This window comes from Polyodon spathula, chromosome 4, assembly GCF_017654505.1.
Source record: "Polyodon spathula isolate WHYD16114869_AA chromosome 4, ASM1765450v1, whole genome shotgun sequence".
In the NCBI taxonomy this organism is placed as follows: domain Eukaryota; kingdom Metazoa; phylum Chordata; class Actinopteri; order Acipenseriformes; family Polyodontidae; genus Polyodon; species Polyodon spathula.
The window spans coordinates 62726725-62747517 of record NC_054537.1 but is presented as its reverse complement, the minus strand read 5'-3'; the positions used below and the strand labels follow the sequence as shown (position 1 = coordinate 62747517).

At 37.1% G+C, this 20793-nt stretch overlaps 1 protein-coding gene across 2 annotated transcripts; it reads right to left on the bottom strand.

The window, feature by feature from the left end:
- Nucleotides 1–286: 286 nt before the first annotated feature.
- LOC121314715 (acidic amino acid decarboxylase GADL1-like) lies at nt 287–20002 on the bottom strand. Of its 2 annotated transcripts, none has more exons than XM_041248283.1 (15): nt 19895–20002; nt 18371–18540; nt 18157–18283; nt 17616–17706; nt 16999–17108; nt 16650–16765; nt 15951–16030; nt 15784–15838; nt 13403–13519; nt 12878–12942; nt 12446–12527; nt 10730–10929; nt 6417–6468; nt 6008–6097; nt 287–1754 (listed from the first exon to the last, which is right to left on the bottom strand). In XM_041248283.1, the coding sequence occupies exons 1-15, from the start codon at nt 19911–19913 to the stop codon at nt 1581–1583; spliced, it is 1548 nt and encodes a 515-aa protein (XP_041104217.1). In that variant the 5' UTR covers nt 19914–20002; the 3' UTR covers nt 287–1580. The 2 variants fall into 2 exon arrangements, with proteins under 2 accessions (XP_041104217.1, XP_041104218.1); XM_041248284.1 differs by having other exon boundaries at nt 18371–18537.
- Between the last annotated feature and the right edge of the window lie 791 nt (nt 20003–20793).

The window sequence follows — 20793 nt, the reverse complement described above, 5'->3', positions numbered from 1 at the left end:
CTTTTTAGTAGGATAGCTCAAACTGTGAGGAACAGAGCAGCCATCAGACCAAGCCTGCACCTGCATCTGTAGGCACTTACTGTATTGTTTTGTTCTCACGATGCTTTTACGCCATGACCAATTGAAATGGAAGATGTTGAAATATCTGTTCTATATATTTTTGATCAAATTGTCAAAACAATCCCTATATTTTCTAACTCTGTTTGGTTTTAAATCTTATTAGAATGTGTTGCATAAAAAGTACAATAATTCCCTCAATACAAAACAGGAAAAGAAACTCAAAGGATTAAGGGAAACATGTTTCATTGTGGTGAACAACAATCTGTCAATTCATCATAAGCTAAACATCAGAATTCAATATTGTTTTATAAAACATTACTTAAATAAATAAACAATTCTCCATTCTATGATATATCATAAACAAATTGTATTAATCATCTTCTATGAACAAGATATTGCATACAGATAGTTTTCTCCAGATTGTAGCTATGATCTTCATGGCTGGTAAAGATATTATTACACACAGCCAACAAGAAAGGAATGCCATATTTACTTCCAACAAACCTGGCTACACTTTAACTTAACACAATTTATATATAATTTAACAGAAAACCACACTTTAGCAAAAAAAAAAAAGAAAAACATTGATGAAATCTAAAACTGTAAACTATTTTTCACTGTATTTTCCCCTATGCTCCCCATATATTTTCCTGATTTAGTGCTGTGACATTGTATGAATTGCACATATTACTGTGTTACTCTGTCAATACCTAAATCATAACAGTTAAATGTTACTGAATAGAGTACCAGCATCTCATGTGATGTGGAACTAAGGGGGATAGAAGGCTAAATCTGAACCAGCAGGAATTGATGATAAGATAATGATTAGAAACTAAACTACTCTAAACAAAAAAAGGAACTCCAGTGCACTATGTTAATTTACAATACACAAAATAAAACATTACAATCCGTATGATGATATTGTTATTATTATAAGGTGTGTGTGTGAGTGAGTTAAATTACAAGGGGAATTACCAATTAGCAGAAGTAGTATTGTCTTGTCTAAAGTACAGTAGGCAGGTAATATAACAAGGGTTATACCGACAGAGCAAATCATATTAACAGCCTAAAGCCTGTAACATTTTTGTACATTGTAACTGTAACATATACATGTAAAATGTAACAGTTCCAAAGACAAATGCACACATGTGGTTAATATGTAACAAAGTTTTGCTTTAGGTAGTCGATATTTGCATAAGTTGGATTCACCTTGGTCCAAGCAAACAAATTATATAATTAAAATAAAGGAATAAATACTAATATTTAATTTTAACTAATTATACAGTTCACTCTTTTAGATCAGCACGCCTCTAACTATGTACAGTACATACACATTCATTACTATCCGGACAGCACCCCACTCTCCCAGTCTTACACTTGTATATACTGACAGTCTGTCGGAGTGCCACTGTTGTTTGGATTCTTTAATTCTCAAGTGTGGGTCTCAAGATCAGGCTTGCCCTTGTTGGTTGCTGGTTTAAACAGGTGGGCTGATTTTACTGGAGCTGGCCTCCAAGCCATTACAAGTCCTTGCCGAGAGCCTCAATCTCCTGCAGCACAAAGTCCATGTCCTCCAGGCTCACCTGCGGGCTGATGATAATTTGTCGGAAGAAGTTCACTTTGTCCCCGTGAGGCTGGTAGCCCACCATCATGGAGCCCTTTTTCATCATCCTCTCCTTGATCACTGGAGCCACCTGTCAAGAGACAACACAGAGACACAGTCAGTCCAGCCCCCACTTTAACCAGTCCCATCTTCAGACAGCAGTCAACTATTCCTACAAGAAGTCCCTTATCTGCAAACCTCTAGAAAATACGTATTACTGGTCAAAGTATCTTAAATGTGTAGTCTAATAAAATACCAAACAAAAAGCTTGTCATTTTTTGGGGGCCAAAATGTAATTGAAAAAAAGACTTTTGTTTTATCTTGTGTAAATTATTTTCCATTAACCGTTGACCAGCTGGAAAATCAAGACCAACAAATTGAGCCATCTAAGCAGCTAAAGTTTCAATAGTAAAAACACAGATTTGATAAACAGTTCTGCCTGACAGACTGTCCCTGATAGTTCTGTCTTCCCTCTCTGGTCTGAACCACTGTGTGTCCTCGCTATGTTGTTCTGCAAATCTGTCATTTTAACCATTTAGCTAAATACATAGGTGCATTGTTAAATATACTGTACAAGTCCTTGGCAAGCATTTCCAGTCCAGTAGGGATGGTGGAAAGGTGAAAACCTTGGGTTTGTCCCCAACGCAAACAGCTAAATCTTGTGGACTTGGCACTGTTAGGAACAATTGTTTCTGAAGTCTCATGCATGAGGGTGAGCTGGATTGGTCAGCATCATTCCTGACTGCTTGACATTCCCTCACTCTTATCAAGTACAGCTGGCTCCACAAGAAAAAACATCTACTGAGTACATGAGCCAAGGTGTTAAGAAGCCAAACCTCTAGTAACCCTTCTGTAAATGTAACTGATATGTTTTCATGACTTGTGCCGCAGTAATTTGATTGGTGATTTATAATAATCCCAGCCCTACCAGCACTTAAACACCTACACAAACCAAATGTGGCTCCCCTGAGGCTATAGAAGAGCAAAACATTCCCAAATAAGTGAATAAGTGGCCCTGTTTTTCATATTTGTGACATTCCTGGCTATTTATTCCTGAAAGCTGTTGATTCAATTTCCTTAGCTATGAGGATCCCTTTAGAAGTGAATCATGGTTTCCTGCTTCTCATGTTATTAATTAAAGCAATAAGGGGCAATGGCGATTCATGCTGTACAATTCCTCTGAAAGAGACATCTTAGGTAGACTATGCTGTAATGGAAGAAGGACTAGTGTTCCCTTCAATGTAAACTTATCTGAAATGAAATGTTATACTAACACTGAAAAGCCAACCAAGAAAGGGTATGTACTTTAAAACGTTAAGGACTACATCCCTCCCTAAACAGGCATCTTTAGAGTGCAAGTCTTGAATCACGGCTGTACAGCTCAAGCCACTTCACTTGTTTATATTTGTTTATGGCTCAGTCCCACTCTGGCTGTACATTTAGAAGAGGTATGAGATGGCTCAATGTTTTTATAATGGGTATGTTTAAAACAAAAATAATAAAAAAAAAACAGATCTGGGAAAGCCATAGGGATATAGAGGAGCACAGAGGAGTTATTGACTAGATGTGATGGGTTTACAATCTGTATTTCTTTTTTTTCCATACTGTATGACTCCTCTATTTTGGCCTCCTGCTATTAAATTAGTTCCAGGCTCCTGCACAGCATATTCCTATGGTAGTAATTACAGGGCAGCCAAGCTGTCATCCCAGTAGGCTAAGTCTGAACCACACTTGCACCAACGTAAGCACTCTTCTAATAAATAAGTTCTTTTGGCCTGGGCTCTGTCTCGCACTTTAAAAAATATTGATGTTTCTCTTTTGTCTAGCATGTGTCCTGAGCCCACTTCCCTAAACCACTAATAATGACTTATTACTGCACTGTTTGACCAAAAAAAAAGACTTTTTATTGGCAAACTTACCCTAAATGTGCCATCAAAATGTGTGTTTGTGTTTTAGTTTTATTTTATTTTTTATACTTTTTTTTTTTAATAACATACATGCAATCTTATAATACAAACATATTCTCAAATATATAACTTTAACATTCATACAGGTCCAACCTGATACTGTTTTTGCCAAACTATTTATGGTACTTTGTCATGATTGCACATTCACAGACTCCAAGACTCAAAAGGTTTGGTTTTTTTAACTACTGTTTAATAATTCATGTAATTTAATGTAAAATTTAATTTTCTTTCTTTTTTTTTTTTTTTTTTTTAAATTCCAACTGTAAAAGCATCTGTATCACCTGAATATTACGTTGGACAACTTTTCTTCACAGAGAATTTCCATTGAGTGAAATGTAACTTTAGCTCAGGTGTCTCCAACCCTGGTCCTTGGTTCAATTAAGTAACTGAGAGATTGGTTGAAGCGAAAACCAGCAGCCACAGTAGCTCTCCAGGAGCAGGGTGGGAGACCCCTGCTTTAGTTACTGTTTGCTGCCATCTGCTGGCACTTTGAGGCTAATGTGTGTTTGTGTGTGTGTGTGTGTGTGTGTGTGTATATATATATATATATATATATATATATATATATATATATATATATAATATATATATATATATATATATATATAGACACATACACAGAGAATCGATTATCCGATTTTTGGTCAACCGAACAAACCTGTAATCACGTGATGAATTACACGTGGTGTATTACGCACACAGCTTCTGCTGCTAACAGCAAGTATAAAAGTATAGAAACATTTCTGATTTTTTTTTTTTTTTTTAAGTTGTACTGAATTGCATTCTTTGATTTTCAAAGTTTGGTATATAGTAAGTTTAATTACAGTATTTCTCTGTAAGTGTTAAAGTTTCACTGAATTGCACTAATGTAATGATTTGTAAAGCTTTGTAATTGTGTATGCTTAATGTAATAGAATACATTACTAGCTATATATCATCAGTAGGTACTTCTGTATTATGTACAGATGAACCAGGTTTATATCATGATTGCCATGCAGCCATAATTCGTGATATAAAACGAGTAATGATATAAACCAGGTTTCACGTTTGCCTGTGACAGCACATTACAAGTGCGAGAAAAAAAGGAAGAAAACTAACAGTGAATTAAAGAGCATTGCTTTAATACTGTATGTTTAGTCGTTCTTTACATTTAAACAAATGCATATAGTTTACTATAGGACAAATAAGCCATTATCTAAAAAGATGTGCCATTATCTAAAAAAGGCATGAATTCTCGAATGATGAGAGTTATCAGTTAGGCATTGCACTTGGTGTTTTTTTTGTGTGCATTTGTATAAGACTGACTATGTTAAAGAAGAAAAATCTGGCAATGTTGGTGTTTTGTAACTGTGTCCCATAAAGACAGGCTTTTCACAGGCTGCACAAAATGTCAGTTTATCAGCAGAGATGATTATTGGTTGTTACTTGTGTTGGAAATTAATTATATCTTGTAGTTACTGACAGACTGCACAAAACGCGACAATAAGCGGGTTTGTGAGATGATGTTAAGAGAGGTCATTTCTCAAAGAACCTATGGTGCATGGACAGTGGTTTTTGAAAAATCGTGTTAATAAACATGATATGATATATGATTAAGCGAGGTGATATAAAATGGGTTCAACTGCACTTGTTAGGTTAACTTTATTGTAGACATTATTAATGGTACATTAATTGTTATTAATACCTGTCGATTATCCATACAAATCGATTATATGAATGACTATCGGTCACAATTAGTTTGGATAATTGGCTCTCTACTGTATATATATATATATATTGTGCATCTTTTACATCTGAAGCAATTTCGGCGTTGATTGCTAGCTACACAGCAGACAGCAGAACATCAGCCCAGCATCACACAGTATAAAAAAGTGTGATGAAAATAATTTGGGACAAGATCTAAAGTGCAAAACATCCTGAATTTAGCAAGATGCTGCTGAGTAACTGGATCGGTCTTCTTAGCTCAACATTAGAGGACACTGTGTTATACTGTATGTTATCAATTTCAGTTAAAATTTGACTTTTAATATAGATTCTTTATTTGGCCAAATTCAGTAAAATCTAAACTGAAGAATTACTATATGTGCTGGTTTCTCTCTGGCTGCTGCGAAGCTGCTTGAAATTTACTGTTGCAATTTTAAAAAGCACACACATTGCATTTGTGTGGAAGACTTCTCATTTGATAACTACAGTTCCCATCATGCTATTCTGCTGCACAGATGACCAGTTGAATCAGCATTTAGAGTAGCAATCATTCAGTTTCATGTCACTAGCTGGAAACTTACTTTGGCCTGGGAGAACTGTTTTTCTTCATTTCTAAAATGAAAACCTTTTTAATTTGTTTGAAATGTCCCTGCTACGGTTTTTGTCTGTTTACCTGGTGAAGTTTCTTCCAAAACTCTGGGCCATCTGACATGTCCCTCAGGCTGGGTGGGATGTACCAAAAGCACACATTTGCATACTCAGGCTGAAACAATTAAAAAAAGAAATAATTATACAAGTAGAAGTAGGCACTTTGAGCAAAAGCTATTTGCCTCCTCACTCTTGTTTATCTGTTTGTTCTTTGAATACAGCTGTGTTGTTTTTGTTGGATTTTGGATGGTTACTATGGTGCTTACAGCAAAAGTTCTGCATTCTATGCTCAGAATCTACCTGTGAATATTAAAGGTTGAATTCCAAATCTGTGAGGTTTAGATTTTTAAGACGAGTTGTTCTTTCATCATTAACAACAATAACAAGTTGAAAATAACAACAAGTTGAAAATATTTTTTTTTTATAAAACCTACCTCCAAAATCAGACGAAACCCTTCTTTGTTCTTGATTTCTTCAGCTAAATACCTGTAATAGGAGCATAATGAATACTGTTTTAGCTAAACAATTGAAAACTCCTTAAAGTCCCTGTAGCAGGGGGAGATCTGTGCTGACTCTGCTGGCGTGTTCACAGTACTGCAGGAAGAGCACGGCAGTCGTCCAACAACCGCCTGTGAGTCATGGCAGTGACACGGGGAGGTGGGAAAGTGGATGTGTGGACTTTCCCCCTCTCTGAATGGCTGACAGGCGAGTCTTGGGAGATTGCTAGCCCTATAAAAAAATGCTCTGCTGTTTCCTCAGGTCTGCCCTTTTAAACACGCCGAGAGTGCGGAAGCGCTGGTCCACGACCGAGAACCAGTCGGAGAGAACGGAACGGAGGTTCAGAGCGAGACAGTGAGGGCGGGGAACCCTTGGGCAGACCCCTTAAAAGTATAGCTGAGCAGGCTAGTTAGCCGGCAGCGTAGGACGGTGATCCGGGTCGCACGGGCAGCGGCGACCGGGATATTGCTGCAGAGTGCAGCACCTTTTCTTTATAGTTTTGTTACTGTTTTATTTTCCCTGTTTCTTTGTGCCTTCTGTTGTGAATTATTGTTTCGAAGCACCTGCAAGGGCACCGGTATTATGTACCCTCGCTTGGTATGCCCGTGGTTCTGTTTACCATCATTGGTAAATCAAACCACGGACCCACAGCGCCATCTGCGGGCTAAAAAGAAATAAGCCACCCTTCAAAATAAAACTGGGCACCTGTGTGGTGTTTTCAAGTACACCTGTCTGTCTCCTGGTCAGTGAATTACCCACAACCCTTCCACAGTCCCACAGAATTTAACAATGCAAACAGCAATTCTAAAAAAACAAAACACTAAACTTATAACATTTAATCATATCTATCATGTACACTTACTTATTGACTGAAAGCTCCTGCAAATAGTTTGCATTTTAATACAAACTTGTATTAATTGCTTGTTTGCCTCAAAGGAATCATTATTGATTTTAATGATCTAAATAGCGTGGATAATACATCTTTTCAACACAGTGATTTTCTATTTAGCAAAGTTCGCCCATATCATTTAAAAAACACATGACACTGATTCCTATAACTGATATATGCTTTAAACAGCATGCAAATATGGATGTTTATTGCCCAGAGCATAATGAACATCTATACAGTAGTAAATAAACATTTCAAAAAAAGGCTTTCTTCTGCTCTATGATTTCTGGGTTTCTACCTTGTTTCATTATATATAGACCGTTATATATATATAATATATATATATCTATATATTATATATATATATATATATATATAGCATATATATATACTATACTTTGTTTGACGCCTTCCCGGAAAGACAAGGATGGAGATAAAAAAAAGGCGTTGCTTGAGGCCTTTCTGTTCGAGACAATGCATTAGTCTCGACCGTCATACCCAAAAAAACTCAGAAAATGACAGTTAATGGGGGGTTCTTTAGAGTATGTAAATTTCGGCCATAATGATAATTCTGTCTCAGTAGTCTTTTAAAAAAACGGAAAAAATTATTCTAAGTCAATTACATCTGACTATAAATGTATGAATATAACATGTAGTCTTGGCATTATATAATTATCCAAAACTTGAACTTGACAAGTACTGAAAGTTTGAGCAGTTTTGTGTGTCATGCCTGTACACTGAGTCGGAGGAGTGAGTAGATATACTTTTTTTTCACCCCCCCCCCCCCCCCGAGAATGACTCATCCAGCCTTGTGAAGGCTAATTATATCTATAGATTCCTGGAAAATTAAGTCTTGCGGCCCCATTTCTACAAAGTAAAGCTAAGGCCATGGATGAAGACACTTTTTTTTCTTGCTGACTTGCCAAAGCAACACGTATCCAGGTTGCAAAGTGCCTAGAAACCACACTTCGTTTAGTGTGTCCTTCTCACGGTAGAGTGATCCTGAATCATTTAATTAGGGGATAAGGGGTATCAAATGGAGGGGGGGTGTAAATGGAAAACGGGGCACTGTTATTTTGTATTGTTGTACGATTCTTCGGTTCCTTAATAAAAATTTGATCACAAAACTAAAAAACAGCACATTTTCAGGATTAGTTTAAGATGTATTCAATCAGTACATATTGTGGCAAATTTGTTGTCACTTTTTTCTCAGTTTTTATAAACAAGCAGTCCATAGAAGAAAGTGCAGTTTCAACAGAACGGTGCCTGTATTTTTATTTTCTGCTGCGTCCCTTCGTAGAAGGTTGCCGCCCTCAATTAAAACAAACAAAACAAACAAAAGTTTCTCTGGGGGGCTCCCAAGTGGCACATTCAGAATCCACGGCTCACCATGCATCAGCGACCCCTGTGGCAGACAGGGCGCCCGTGGTTCTGCAGTGAAGCCGCCAGATCTGTGTTGTCCTCTGGCACTATAGGTCTGGTGGCCTCATGGTGGATCCGCATTGCGAAAAATTGACGGATTGGAAGGAGCACGTTTCAGAGGACGCATTCCAGCGTCTGTTAACCGAGTCGGCGGGGAGTTGCTAGCGGTGAGCCGAGGATATAGATAATAATTGGGCATATACAAAATTGGGGAGAAAACTGGGGTAAAAAATTGGAGACGACTAAATTAAAAAAAAAAAAAGCTCTCTGGAAGCTCTCTGAGCTAACTAAACTTCACCTGTTTATTCACTGAGTACAACACACAGTACCTTAAATAGGTTGCCACTTTGGGTCTATCTTTTCAGGTCTCAGCCTTAACACAGAAAACCCCTACTACTCCAATACCTAGCGCAGTGCCTGTGGGGAAATGCAGTCCTGACTTCCCTATCTATTGGTTAGGACTACCTTTTCCCATATGATCTCCGCTACACTGGATAGACACTGCGCTGTATTCTTGGGCCAATGTACCTCCCTTCTACAACCTTTCCCCATATTTTACCACAGTACATATACAAAATATATAATACTCCTTAAAAAGTTGACCTCAGTCAATGTGTACTGACATTTTCCTGTTTCCAGTTGCTTTTCACATGGTTATATGCTATGAATTTACCATAGCTGACCATGGTTTACAATGTTTTTTAATTTGCTTACCATTCCTCTCTAGATGTTACCAATGATTTACCATGCTTTCACTATGCCTTTACAAATGTCAATTTACAGATGTAGTATCTATTAATACAGTGAAGTTAAAAAATACAATTTTAAAGTTCCCCCCAGGGATTATAAAATTAATTGGATTTAAAAGCAGAACATGTGCTGCTTCTAGAAGAGATCCACGTCATCTTTAATACAAGGAGACCTGCTTAGCTTCTCCCTGTTTCAGTGGAAAATCCCCAGTCGGAAGTAAGGGGTCACTGAGGGGACTTCTGCTCTTAAGGCTGAATCTACATTCAGAAACATTGTACTGTAACAGTGCCAATGCATAAATAACCTCTTGCTGTCTGCAAAGAGAAAAAAAAAAATTCCAGATAAAATGGTACAGAGCCATGTGGGACCTCACAGTAACCTGTCACTGCGCTGTAAACACCAGAGGTGACAGTGTGCGCGCTGACAGTGGAAAGTTTTGTATGCGAGTATGAGTGGCTTCTAGTCAAGCAGCAGAGACAACTGATATCCTTCTAGGGTAATCCATATCCTGTCTCATCTTCTGGGGTTTAATGTAACCTTGCATGACCAGCACATAACTGTTACTTGTACTTTTCCATGCAGATGAGTTAGTGGGAATTGCATAGCATATGACAAGAGCTATTCTCTGATGTCTGGGCTCATGATGACCCAGTATATTTCCCAAACCACTGGGCTTTCTTCCACCAAGAAACATGCATTCATTGTACATTATTTTAAAGTCTGTCTAGCAGTTTTTGTTTTCCATTGTTATTCAATGCACCAACAATACTGTAGTTATGGGTACAATGGGTACCTATAATATAATGCGCAAGACCAATCAGCTTTGGGTTACATCCCTTGTAGAACGAGCACCCCTTGTATACTACACTATCAAAAACACTATATTAGACCATTTAAAATTATGCACTGTACGCAACCTGTATGCAACACACAAACTGACTTTATGTAGGTCATTTTTATATAAAATGTAATAGTTGCAACCCTGCTTTAGCTAAACAGCCACAAAAAAAAAAAAAATCACATAGATTAAAAATGAATTTACTGTATAAACTAAAGGACTAAATAACATGCATGTGTCATAGCCTCCACAAACCAGTTGAGCTCATATGTGTAAGTTATTACAATAGGTCCTGATACTAGGAAGCTGGGTTAAAGTTAAGGAAACTGCTGGGTGGTCCCACCACTTACCTGGCTAATGCAAGAGCCCTGTTGACCCTCTCTTCCAGACCCCGGGCTCCTACAGCCTTCCACATGAGCCAGAACTTGAAGGCGTCTGCCCGGCGGCTGCACTGTATTGACTTGTCTCCCGTGTCATAGCTGACATCATAGCACTTATCCTGCTGGAAGAGGTAGGAGGCCTGGGACGAGTGACACTTCTCAAAGAGGCCCTGAGACAAGAAGAAGAGAGATTTTTTTAAGGTTTGCCTAAATTGCAAATCAAATCTTAAACTTATCATAAAGTCTACTGCAGCATATAATTGTAAAATTACATAAAACTCATAGTAAACAATGATAAATATTTAAAATGATATATATGGTGCTGTAAAAAAACAACAAAAAACACAAAAGTCCAATTTGAAACTTAAATGGCTATACAAAGGTATAAACGGAAGTACAGCTATGCCCAAAAGTTTTGCATCACCATTTTAGGATTGAGAAAAAAAAAACAAAACCATATGAATGTTACTTAGCTCTTTTATTTAACATTATCTAGTCAAAGAAACTAAAAAATTATATTGCAAAAGTCTACCGGAAGCCATAACAGTAGTGCAGTATTTCATGTTGGATTTTGAAATGTCACCTTTTTCAATGTTTGTCAGTTTTCTGTTAAGTATATGGAAAACTACAAAGCGGTCTGTAATTCAATATGTTAATGTAACATTATTCAGCAGGTTTCATTTGACTTAATGAAGCAAAAAATAAAACAGTCGACCATAAGTAATGTATACTGTATCCAGTACAGGAATTAAGAGTTTAAAACAATTTATCAGGCTAGTTACCAGTAAAGCCATTGTGCATTCAAAAAGCAGAACTGTACTAGACAGTGCACTTTGGTGAATATGTTGAATATAAGTGCATGATAACCCCAATTTTGAGTACAATTACAGTTATTACAATTATTTCTTTAGATATTAAAAGTTCATGCACAATGCTTTCTTCCATGTAGAACCCCTCTGACCTCCACTGACTAAGAGTATTTACAAAGGAAATATAATCTCTCTATTGCATACAAATCTCCTTGAGTGGATGTTTGCCTGTCTGAAGGATGAGTTACCACTATGACTGACAGAGATGTGATAAATCATGGAAGGTGTTCAATATCCCCTGAAAAGCTCCTATTCTCGGGTATTTTACCTTTAGAGAACACACTTCCATATCACTATAAATGTCACTGATGGGTAGAAGCTTGTTTTAAAACCATATGGTTTTGTAACCTTTGCTTTCCAAAAAAGTATAAAAATCTAAAAAAATATATCTATATCAATACATATGAAGGGGAGCTGGCTTTACTGCCCTGAGGGTATTTTTAGTGAGTTTTAACCAGGACAAGTTCCCAAGTGGACATAGGAATTGTACTGTATGAAAATAATGCACTTTAGGGAGTAAATGTTTCAGACTTTAGTGCACTTAACATTATAACTGCTTTTTAAAGCTTCCAGATACTTAGCCACAGGAGATACTGATTTAAAGCTCTGCCATACTAGTGAACATGAGCAGCATACTATAAGCCAATGCTCAGAACATTACACTCTGTTGGCAGACATGCTGTGGATAAAAGTCTTTATAACACTGATAACTAACTTTACATTATCTGGGTCCCTGCTTGCCCCAGTTAAATATGAGAGTTCATTTCTGCAGGAAAGAGAGGGCAGTTTGCACAGTGCACTATTTGAGTTCACTTACTGTCTTGTCTTTCACCAAGAACGCACAGCATTGGAGACCAGCCATGAGCATCTTGTGTGGGTTCCAGGCCACCGAGTCAGCTCTGTCAAAAGAAAGGGAACTCAGGATGAAATGCAACTCAATGTTAGAAGAAGAGCTTTAAAGATTGTGTATCACATTCATTGCGATAAACACACATTTCACTTAGGATCTATCACAAACACATATAAGAATATGAGATCAGTGTTCACCATAAAACAAATATAAGAGGGGCAGACAGACTCAATATATAGGAATGAAAAAAACCTTCAATTCCCTCCATCTGCCACACCTTGTACGGGGCCATCAGAAAACAATGACTGGAGACTATAACTGATTATATAGTATATATCCCTCCAACCATGTGTAAAAATCTGTATTGTACAAGCATAATATAGCAGCTTAAATGAGTACCTTTGAATGCCATTCAGAAGATGGCAGTGTTTCTTTGACATCAGAGCTCCACCACCCCATGATGCCTGTGGATGAATGGAGTCATTCAGATACAGCAGAATTAAGCTTCTATACAGTTCTATAGGTTTTTCTGCTGTTACATCCAAAACATTATGAATGTAAACAGATTACAAAAGTCATTATATCTCAAAAGTCCTTCTGAGGCGTGTGATTAAAATATACATATTCATTGGATTTTGCTTTATTTGGAATATTTACTAAAAAATCAAGTGCATAAAAATCTATTTAAGTGCAAGATTTATTAAACAGTATATTTCTCGCTATTAGTTTATTGCAATTTTACTATAAAAGGGAGCAAGCTGTTTAACTATAATCTTACAAACCAGCATGATGACCCACATTAACAGATCTTGACAATGTTGGTAACTGCAGGAAGTAAGACCACAATGACATCAGATTTCTTAAGCATTACAAAAGACAAAAGCTTCTAGAATAGACAGCCTGTGCGAAATATTGCAAACTCACATCAACATGGAACCAGAGTCCATGCTTTTGGCAGATGTCTGCAATCTTCTCAAGAGGGTCGAAGGCCCCCAGTACTGTGGTGCCAGCAGTGGCACAGACAATGAATGGAACAGCCCCCTGCAATGAAAGAAAAATACTATCAGTGCCTTACACATGAGGAAGGCACAAACATTCTGCTTTCCTGACATGTTTCACTTAAATAAGTTGGAATAGCACTAGAATTGGATCAGTGGTGCTCTGCAGTACACCTGCTGTGTGAGGAAGTAACTAGTCATTACAGTACTGTTCTTTCAGTAGGCACTTCATATATTCACTGTCTACGAGATCAAAAAGGTTGATTAAAACTATTTGTTCTTCAGGCTACCTCACTGGGAATAATACACACATTGTGAGAGTTCTTCAAGAGACTGATAGCTTGTCGTGGTGAAGCAGCTTGCATATTTGAATAGCCCTGATACCTATGCTGGCAGGAGTCTATTACTCCTGGCAGGGTCGCCCAAGCCAGACATATTGACAGGTAGAGGTTAGACAAAGCTAAGTCTCCTGGTCCTCCAGGTGGGGGGTTGGCGTAGGGCTAAAAACCCTATGCTGTAAAATAGAGCCCATTACAAACACATCAACAACAAACTTAAAGCAATTAGACCTGGGAGAGGAAGGGCCTTCTACACGGAAGACTATGTCGCAGTGCAGCGAAACCCAAAAGAATGCTACAACGCTAACCTCCCTTCTGACTTCCAAGAAGATCTCAAGGATTGCTACCTGGAACATCAGGACCATGTATGAAGCAGGAAAGGTGGCATAGGAAGCAGCAGAAATGTGCAACTACAATATCACCCTGCTGGGTTTATGTGAGACCAGGTGGACATTCAGGTCAGTTGAGACTGTCAACAGGAGAGGTGGTGCTGTACTCAAGACATGTTGAGGAGAACACACAGAGTGGCAATCATGCTGTCACAGGAGGCACAGAAGGCTCTTATCAACTGGGAGGCAGTTGGTCCAAGAATTATCACTGCCTCATTCAAAACTAAGAAGATTAAGATGGACGTCATGCAATACTACATAAGAACATAAGAACATAGGAAAGTTTACAAAGGAGAGGAGGCTATTCGGCAGCTTTCATCATATTGAAGAACATCTGGAACTCAAGAGAAATTACAACACACATCAAGATAGTACATTCAATTCAAATGTTAAATCAGTACTCCTGTATGGCTCAGAAACATGGAGAACGACAAGGATAATAATGAAGAAGATGCAGACCTTCATCATCAGCTGTTTGCGCAGAATTCTTCACATTTACTGGCCAGAAAAAGTCAGCAACATTGACATAAGGGAAAGGGCCAAGCAAGACCCTGCCAAGGAAAAAAATCCTGAGAAGAAAGTGGGGCTGGATTGGTCACAACATATGGAAGCCCACCTCCAACACCACCAGACAATCTCGGACCTGGAACCCACAGGGGAAGAAAAAGTGAGGTAGACCAAAGAACACCTGGAAGCGCAACCTTGAGGCAGACATAAAGAAGACGTATTACACCTGGAGAGAACTGGAAAAGATAGCCGAGTCAGATACACTGGCAGGATGTCGTCGATGGCCTATGCTCCAAAAGGAGCAATGGGCTTAAGCTAAAAGAGTTCTTCAAATGCAAACAAGTATAAAACTGACAGTAGGTAAGATGGGAGTATGCATGTGTTTTTTCTTAGTTTTTTTTTTCCATCACAAGCAAACAATTGACTTGACTTCTTACTTGTGTTTATCTGTGCTTACTTTTGGGAGGTGAAGCACACTGGGCCTTACTGATAAAAACATTTATGTGCCAGTTGATGAATTGATACTTTAAAGGCAAAGGCACACTTATGCGTTAAGCCCAATACAGCAACATATCACATTTAAAGTACCTGTTTTTGTTCCTATTCATATAATTTAGAAGTTACTGTAACCTGAAACGTAATTCTGTTTTGCATGTACTCCTATGGAAAGCAGTAATTTGGGGTTTGAAACACTACTCTTTCTGTATGGGTATGTCAACCTATGTATTCATCCTCTTTTCACTATTTCAACATCACTAGAAGAACCTTAACTTCATACACTTAGTTGTAAATGATGTGGTAAAACCATTTTAAAGAAGTAGTCAAGTGTACTAGTTCATCAGTAGATGTGGCAACCATGGCCCTCAACATAAGAAAACCATGATCGATATTAGTTGCCAGCTTCTTTACATGCATCTAACTATTACTTTGAAATCTCATAGAAATGGGGATTGATCACTGTAAGCATGAGAAATATATAAATGGAACACCAGTTTTCTGTTTTCCTGAAGGCTTTCACAAATACTTTAAAGAGTGTGCTACACAGATCAGCTTTTCTTCTTGCTCTAACTCACCTCCTTCACCGCTCGTTGGACTTGTTTCTCTAGCTCCTCGGGAATCATCTTACCTCTAAAGGACACAGTTTTAAAATGTTTCAGTTACAGGCAATATGACACACACAGTAGGTAACACAAGAGACAGCCCGGTTCAACTGGTTACTCTCTCCCCCCTCCACTCGTACCTTTCGTCAGCTGGGACGACATAAACGTTCTTTGTGCCAATACCGAGGAAGGCAGCAGCTTTGCGTATTGAATAGTGGCACTAGAAGAATATATAGTTAAAAAAATCAATTACAATCTAACCTAGTATATTCACCAGATAAATACATTAAACAAGTACACACACACGCACACTACTGAGTGGCCACCTGTATCAATTCCAACTTCATACAACCTAAATAACTTATTTCATCCAAAACCTATGTGCTGCTATAACAATCATAAATGGAATAATTTAGTGCTGTTAGCACTTTCTGTACAAACACTTTTCTGCTGTCACTGCACTTAGGTGAGGTTTGTGACTGAGCTCTAAATATCTGCCTTGTTGGTAGGTGTGGGTTTTTAGATAGCCCTTTTTATCTTGAAATATAAATCAGTGACTTAGGGAGGGTAATGAGTTTAGTTTAGTTTGGTCCTATGTAATCTAATTTAATCTACGGCTAGTCAACATCTGATCTGAGAACATGAATACAAGATGAAAGCTATCGGTGCCATGAAGAAAGTAGGACGCCATGTCCTACTTCCAACACATGTACATACAAAAAAATCTGTGTGACACACTGCATGACATTCTGACCCTCAATACTTTTAAATATGTTTGACAATAGATTCCTGTGACAGGAATACAGGCCAGTAGGAATGAATAATTTGTGTGTACATACCTCTTCTGACGTGAACATAACCAGCCTTGGCATACCGTAAAGCCCTTCGTCTTTTATACTGGGGCAGTTCTTGTATCTGGCCAAATTCACAGCATATATATTGGAAACAGAACCTCCTGTTGCAAACAAGCAAACAGAACCAGATTTACAAACTGCCTTAAACAATTAGTATCACCCTTACAACAATTCACCCAAAACATAATTTACAATAAACATTAGAAGTGTATGGAATTATTCTCATTGCAATTATTTGTATTTATTATTCTATACAGGAACAGTTTCTGTTATTTACATATCCTTAAAAGAAATCACTGTTAATTATTGACAATGGTTGAACCCAGGCTCTTACCTGGACTGAAAATACCATCACCTCCTTCTTCCCAGCCTACGTATTCAATTATCTTCTTCAAAACAACTTCCTCAATCATCACAAAGGTTGGGGACACCTCAAATGTATACCTGCAGTGAAGATATCAATGTTGAGACCATGAAACAGGAGGCAACTTTCCAAGTTAAGATCTAGTGCACCTACACACAAGCTCTTGTCTATAACCAGCACTGTGAGAGACCCCATGGAGCAAACGCTATTAATTTAGTTGCATTGTATAATGTCTTATATTTTGATACTGTGCTTGGGTTCTGCAGTTATCTAAACCACAAGAGGACACTGGTAGAATTTTACAGTCATTGAAATCCCCCCCACTTGAATTCCCATCAACACTGCAAAGTTAAAACGCAGTACAGATAAAATATATTGTAAGGGCAGGAATTTGGAAAAAAAAATAACAAAGACTATAAGAACAATTACCACAGATATTGTACATGGTGGGGAGAGAGATACATGTTCTCATACTGGACTTCTTTAATAAGCCTTTGATCCAGTACAGGGATTTCATGTTATCCATAAACTAAGAATAGTCTGCTAACATATTCGAAACAAATAAAAAAAAATAATAATGTACTTACACACTGGGATTGATAGCTTCTGTAATAAAGCGTGCAACCAGTGAGTAGTGATCCATTCCAGCATACAACTGGTTAAAAAATCTGGGGTGAGCTGTGGAAGATGGAAATTGTTGGTTAAAAGGAAATCCTGTTACCAGAGAAGCAAAATGCAAATATAAAAATTGCATAATAAAAAAAAACATTTTTTTTTTACAATAATAATTCTGAACAGGAGAGGGACCATTTTCAGATATGAAAGAGGCTTTACACAGAATGCTGCTGCCTTTAAAAATATGTTTATAAATTAGTTTATAAATGAATAAATAAATAAATAAATAAACATTTACAAATTATATATTCTCAGTCCTAAGCACAAGACTGAATGGCATTACAGGTAACCATTTCTAAATGATTAATTACTAATTTACACTTAGACCTGTTAAAAGCACTCCCAAGTTATTGCTCAACACTGATCCAATTTCACTTGACATTGCTGGTTTCTTTGGGACTTGGTGGACTGAAAAACTATGAATATATTGCCATGAAGCCTGTATCGGCGTACCTGTTTTGACACTGTATTTGATGACATCCTTGCAGCGCTTCAGGATTTGTTGGGGAGGTTCACCATCTTCCCTCAGGTCCAGATCCAGACACTGCTTCAGTTCCTCAGGGGTCTGCCACTCACACACCTGGAGGCAAGAGGAAACCGTCATTTAAAAACGTTTAAAAAAGAAGCCCACATCCCCCACTGTTATCTGCTATTCACCTACATGTACCTTCTCACTGACATCCGTGGCCTTCCTTATGGCCTCTTCCATGATGATAGGGAAGGCCTCCTCCACAAAGCGCTCTCCAGCCTTGGAGTCCAGGATGGGACCGTTCAGAGAAACTCCATCTACCAGGATTGCGTTCTTCTTCACCTGCTTACTGCCACTACCATTCTCTGCTGAGATATAAAGCAACCATTTGTTACTGAATTATACCAAGACTATCCATTATTATATGAAATACACTATGCTAAAGATGATTACCCAGTGCTATGCTGTTGTAGCAGTGCAGCTGGCAACATGAAAAACACCTTGTTAAGGGAGACATTTTTATAAAATTTAAGTGAAAAGTTCACTTTTGCCTTGAAGGCCATGTTTTATCTTTCAATATTCAATACAAAACAGATTGTAATCAATTCTAGTAGAAAATATCTGCCCACATTTTGAGCAAATTGCAGTCTGAATGAGGGCTTCCCTCCAAAAGTATTTTCATTCACTGTCATTTTAGAAAGGGAATTAATGGAATAATGCACCTGAAAATGTATAAAAGGATTTACTATTAGGTCAACAGAAGACTATGAATAGGCTGTGATAGGTAATGATGGATGTACAGTACAGCTGAGTTCACTTGTGAAGTATAAAGAAAATGGTTATACCGCTCAACTTTCTGTTACCATTAGTTCTGTAGGAAAATGGAGTCACGTTTTACTTTAAGGGCCTTTTTTTTTTTTTGTTTAACTGTTAACAAACTGCTAATAAACATGTTAATGTACATTACATATTTTCTTTTAACTGTTAAACCCTAACAGCTAAAAATTAACACTATTTGTGAACTAGAATGTGACTGTTGGTGCTTCCTGAAATGTACAGTACTACCTCATAAATTAAACACATTCACAAATCGCTAAGTATAAAGGATTAAAGGTAAACATTTAGTTTATGTTTAAGAAAAGGTCAGAAATTTGAAACGGCTGTATATTTTTCACTTGTTTTTCTAAAATGTATTCCCCCCTAATTCACATAGATATCAAGCACATTGGACAATACAGTATTGTACTATACTGTATTATGTGTTTGTTTTTTCATATGGGGCAACACACGCACACACACACACACACACACACACACACACACACACACACACACACACACACACACACATATAAAGCCAAAATTCATCAGTTTAATAAAATTATTGAACTGAACAGTAATGTGTCTAAAATGCTTGTATTTATTTCATATTACCTACTCTGTACAGCAGGTGGCAATAATTACACTGGACAGACTACATAATTGCACTACAACTGTTCATTTTAAATTGATTCTGAATAGACACACATCTGAACCCAGTTTCTAAAATTGTTTTGTACTACAAACAACAGACACATATTTGATATGTTACACAAAGTTGAAGAAAAGAAATTGAAGGACTGAAGGAAAGTATAACGTTTTCTTTTAACAAAACCACATTATTATAACTCGGTAAAATAAAATGAAAAAAAAAAAAGAACGAATAAGAAAATATATACATACCGCATATAGATGAACTCATGTTTGCAGTTTTGAAATCCAGGTAAGATCTTTCGAGTATCGTATATTCGCGGAATAGAAACTAGTCCTGCTGTCTGTCGGCTTATTTATAGGAGGAGATTGGCCTACTGCCAGAGGTTGCGTCACACTGGGCCAAGCTGTGTGTCATGGAAGAAAACAGAGTCAGTACTGGTATCTTTCCACTGCCAAAAAAAGTTTAAATGTAAATTCAAATTACAAATGTTCTTTAAACTAAAATCAAGGTTATATTATATAAAGATATATTTTAAATAAATACAGAAATACGGTAGAGTGGGCTAAAAAATAGTTTAAATTGTTGTGGCTAAGGGGTCTATTTGTTGGGCAGCAATAATAATATTAGTTTGAATATTTAAAAACAGTACATTATTTGAGTACACTATGTATATCTAGAGGTTCACATTTACGTTAGAGTGGCCTGCAAGGGAAGGGGGAGGAGTAAAGGTACCTGTAGCTCCCTAATAAGTAGTCACTCTAAAATTGTCCAAGCTGAAGTACAACAATGTATTTTTTTTATTGTTTTTTTTTATTTTTTTATGTTAATTAGAGTATTACACAATTATGATAATTACCACAATTATGACGATTTAAAAGTCCGTATTGGCAAATACCAACATATTATTTCCATTTATTGTATTTATTCATTAATTTTTTTGTCTTTATAAAGAAAAAATCTTCCAGCACAATCTGTGTTTTATGTACCTGTGATTGCTGGATCAAGGCAGAGTGGTACAGATTTGTTAAAATCAACTCCGCTTCATTATAACAAAAAAAAAATTCTTTAATGTATTATATCTATATAATTTATATATATATATATCATATATTATATATATATATTAAAAAAAATATATATATATATA

Bases quoted from the DNA above. Each gene is read 5' to 3' on its own strand.
- LOC121314715 (XM_041248283.1), bottom strand. The intron at 15,839-15,950 runs GTACGAGTGGAG...TGTGTCCTTTAG, and splicing joins GTCGTCCCAGCTGACGAAAG to AGGTAAGATGATTCCCGAGG. The intron at 1,755-6,007 runs GTAAACAGACAA...GTCTCTTGACAG, and splicing joins TTTGGAAGAAACTTCACCAG to GTGGCTCCAGTGATCAAGGA.